Source organism: Morone saxatilis, unplaced genomic scaffold (assembly GCF_004916995.1).
Source record: "Morone saxatilis isolate NCDOM2014 unplaced genomic scaffold, NCSU_SB_2.0 Contig22, whole genome shotgun sequence".
NCBI lineage: Eukaryota > Metazoa > Chordata > Actinopteri > Moronidae > Morone > Morone saxatilis.
The window spans coordinates 3,701,566-3,706,166 of NW_023339785.1; the positions used below are offsets into that span (position 1 = coordinate 3,701,566).

The window sequence follows — 4,601 nt, forward strand, 5'->3', positions numbered from 1 at the left end:
TGTCCAGCAGGAAAACTTTAAAATTTAAATATTAATGAGGTAAAAGGAGTAGATGTTTTTTTATGGTTTTAATGTGGAAATTATACCTATTTTACCCTTATTATTGTTCCAAGCATACTATTTGTATATATGTCTTAATATATGTCTGGAGGGGATGTTTAACTATCAGTACTGACCTCCAGATGGAGTTGCGACCCTGCAGGATGACACCAGTGAAGCGAGTCAGCTGCCGGGCGTCGACCTCCAGCCACTGCTTCTTGTCTCTGTACTGAGCACACCAGGCTCCATCGTAGATATCGCCGTCCTCTATCCCAGACTGCAACACACACAGGAAACACAAAAAGACACACTGATACTGTTGCTCTGTCCGTAGCATGTAATATATTATATATTTGGTTTGCGGTTAGTTGTTACCTGGATGTTGAGCCTGCCACGGTGAGGGCCCAGGCCCTTGCGCTTAAAGGATGACGCTCTCAGCTGATTATCTTTGACCTTCAGTGACTCCAGACCCAGTGGAGGACATTCTGACACAGTCAACGGGGATTAATTGACTTAATTTAATTTAATTTAATATGATTATACTATGATAGTAGAGAGCAGAGTAGCAAAGTAAGAAGAAGCCAGTGTTCCAGAGGTAAGAGCCTAGTTTAGATTTTGCACACAGTGCTCAAAAATCTGTTTGAGCATGAAATTTGTGAAATTTGTTAAGTTATCATTTTGTATCAGATTTGCATCAACTGTAGTGCAGTGTTTGGTTCCTGATTCTGAATATGCAAAAATATTTTGCACCTCTGAAAATATATTCTTGCCTGTGATACTGCATGATACTGTTTCTATTGTTAAGTAAACTTTCAAATTCCAGCTTACACTGTGAGAAAAACCTAACCAGCATCTCAACCCACTGTGCTCCTCAGTATACAGTAGTAACAGTGCATGCAGGTTTGCACACTACATGTAATGCAGTAATAAAATCACATACGCAAACATGTACACATATAATATTACAAATTAATGTTTATAATATTATAATAACACATGCACACACTTGACCTTGTGAAAGCTGAGAGATCACAAATCAGTTCTCAAAAGCATGTGAGTACAAATCAAATTACTCAAAAGGTAGGAAAGGATAAAAAACTTGTCTTTAAATATTTTAATGTTATATAATGTGCTTGAATTATATAACACTTAGGGCTGCAACAGACAATTATTTTAGTTATCGATTAATCTGCTGATCAGTGTTCGATTAATCAGTTAGTTGTAATATTTATCACTGTCTCCCAAATCGTCCTCAAGTGTCTTGTTTTGTCAGAAAGAAACCAGAAAATATTCACTTTTAAGAAGCTCAAAGAGAATTTGGATATTATTGCTTAAAAAATTACTCAAAATGATTAATTAATTTTCAAAATAGTTAGGAATTATTTAATAGTTGACAACTAAACGATTAATCGATTAATTGTTGCAGCTCTAAAAAAGATTTGTCACATTTTATCAATGTGACAAATGCCAGGGGATATATTACAGAAAAAAGCTGAATACATGAGCATAGAAAAATAATACTTAGAGAGTCAGTGTCTTACAAATCGAGCTAGAGAGGAAAATTGAAAGAGAAGTAAAAATGAGAGCAGGAAACAGAGAAAACACGCCTCTCTTGCAGAGGGTGACACTTCTTTCAACCTGTCCTGCCCCAGACAGACTCACATTGTCTGGAGGGTTCAGTTGGGTTCAAACTGCCTCTTGCTGCCAGGAAGCTTTACTGGCTGCTAAAGAGTCTCAGGCGGAGGTATAGAAGCAGCGTAAATGAATACTAAATGTAGGTGGCATTTCCTTTGAGGACCCTTTCCCCCATTTTGCCTTGAAGTCCAGCTGGATCTCTGCTGGGCTGCTCTAAAAATAATGTGTCTTTGTTGCTGTTGACCGGTGGATTCCTGCCAAACCACAAACTTCTGAAACTGCTGAAGCTGAGCCAGAGATACTTGGCAAACTGACAATGATGCCCATTAGAGAAAAATATGTTTATTGTACATTAAGGCTGTCCACAACCCAGCTGATTATCTGGGTAAATAAATTCCACAGTGAGAGGAAATAAATCATGAGGGCAAAACCTCTCAACTCTTGGAGGTCCTGAAAGAAAACTGTGGTTTTGTGCAGAGAAGAGCATTATTCAGTCTCCTTACTGTTGACTGAGGACTTTGCCTTTTCCTCTTAATAAAGTTTTTATAAAGAACAAAGACCATGGCTCATACTCAAACCTGCAGCAGTTTGCTATATCACTGTCTCTGCTCTTTGCAGTTTTCACATTAACTCCCTCAAAACCCTTTACCACTTCCTTTTGCCTTCTTTCCTCTATTTAACGGAACTACAAGGGGAAGATGGAGCCCCAAGATGCCTCATCAAAGAAACACCCCCCAATCCTCAGTCTCATCTCCCTGGCTTCCTCAACATGACCCTCTGGCTTTATGAACACTATTCAAATCCCTATTCCAATATTCGGGTATCATCAAAGTAAAATGTGTGTAATATACCAAATTTGTTAAATAAAAACTTGTTCTGTAAATAGTTCTCTTACTCTTGTAATCAAAAATATTTCTCTAAAGCTACATTCTGAGGCGGTTCTGTAAATGGTGTAATAATAAATATCGTAATTTTTGATCAGTTTAAGCCCCACCCATTCCAGGTACAGATAATAATACAGATAATTTAGTTGGTCAAACAGATACAGATACAAATAAAGATAATGGTGTCTACTCTTGTTTTGCAAAAAATGGACTATCGGAACTAAATGGATTATTTTTTGTTTATTTTTAAAATTCTATGGGAACTACTTGACAATCTTGAATATTGTCACCAAGGACTCTTGTAGTGTATGCTTCTGATGTATAAATGTATGAATTGCCCTATACCGGTCAATTAGGGGCCGGAATGTTGAAGCCATTACACTAAATTTGTGTTTCAACATACCATACCATAGTTCATGTGAGCAACTTATAAATCCATGCTGCCATATATATTTTACCCATTATGATCATAATTAGTACTATTAATCATGCCGAATGGTATTTGCGAGATGATGATGATGTGATGACGTCAGATGACGTCAGGGGGTGTTGACTACATATAGAAGTCACCTGATGAGGTGAACAGGTTTTGGCTAAAGAGCGGAAGGGCAAACTATTTTTCAACCGCATTAGAGTAACAAAGCAAGTTTTTCTGTTTCATATAAAATGTGCTTATTTGTTATGTTGCTTTGATAAAATAAAAGGACAAATTATGGTGACACTACGACAGAATGCGCGTTGATTTTACCGACTGCTCCTATACTATACCCTCTTCCATTTCTATGAATCATATACCTGCGTCTCCAGTCACTGCCCAAGCCCCTAGTTATACTGAATCTATTCTTGGTCCCAGACAGCCCACTTTCACTATTAGTCTACAACCAATCCATGCCATCTCAGCAGCCACAAGTTGTCTACTCACATGTTCAAACTCCCAATGTTATGGATCTGTCCATTGCTTCTGCCTATGGAATCCCGAGACCCTCACTTCCTGTGTTTAAGAGTGGATGAGAGAGTGATTTTGCCCTTCTGAAAATGGCTCTGGATAACCTCCTTGACAATCACCCCCACCTTACTGAGCAGTATAAATATTAGATCCTCTTACATTACATGTAAGACTTACATACCCAGGAGCTAACAAATTGGCTATAATCTAGTATGCATGATGCAAGACCATATTCCACCACTCTTCTATCACTTCAAGATAAATATGGTCAGCCAAGGCTACTAGTTCAGAGTGAAATTGGAGCAATATTAAATTCCCCATTATTCGCAGATGGATTTGTTGTTGTTGATTAATCGTGGCATTCTGACTGGGCAGGCAAATCAAGCTTACTCCCTCCTCGACCTTCCAACCTGGCTACAGTCAACGTACAGAAAGGGTAAATGTTAATAAGCCTAAGTCTTAGCCTTATTGCCCCCACTGTAATGTCAGAGACCATTTCCTTGGTACATGTACAGAATTAAAAAAACTATCCAAAAATGAGAAGAGAGAGAGAGAAGGGGAGATGTAGTAATTGTGGGAGAATACACAAAATGGACAAATGCACCTTAAATAGGCCATGTAACACCTGTAAGGAGTTTCACCTGACCATTCAACATGATGTAAATGCAAACAAATCTGCGACAGTGATGTTCACATCATCTCACTCATAACTCCTTTACATGGATAAACCAAACCGCTTCTATAAAGTCATGATGACAAGTTGTCAATGTATGTCTCCATAATTGGGAAAGGACCATCACAACTCACGCAGTCCTCGATGATGGAGCAGATAGATCTATTCTGCTCCCCGAAGCTGTCCGGTGTTTGGGCCTCGCAATTCAACCTGAAACCATCTCATTATGCACAGTGTGACAGGATATAGTGCAATTAAGTGGAGCATCTGTATCCTTTGAAATTTCCCCTATTAACCAGTCAACTGAAAGGTATGGTATCAGTCAAGCATTCACTTCAGAGAATCTTGGACTGTCGAAGTACACGTACCCTGTGAAGCAACTACAAAGGCAGTATCATTACAGTTTATTGATCATGCATGCCCT

The 4,601-nt window shown here is 38.6% G+C and overlaps 1 protein-coding gene across 2 annotated transcripts in view; it reads right to left on the minus strand.

Annotated features, from left to right (window-relative positions):
• Positions 1-4,601, minus strand: part of LOC118333548 (probable carboxypeptidase X1) — a 30,384-nt gene that overhangs the window by 21,448 nt on the left and 4,335 nt on the right. For both annotated transcript variants that reach the window (XM_035669249.1, XM_035669248.1), the window contains 2 exons: positions 415-524; positions 177-316 (listed from right to left, as the gene is read on the minus strand). In XM_035669249.1, the coding sequence (XP_035525142.1) occupies positions 177-316; positions 415-524 (250 nt within the window). The remainder of the gene's footprint in view (positions 1-176; positions 317-414; positions 525-4,601) is intronic.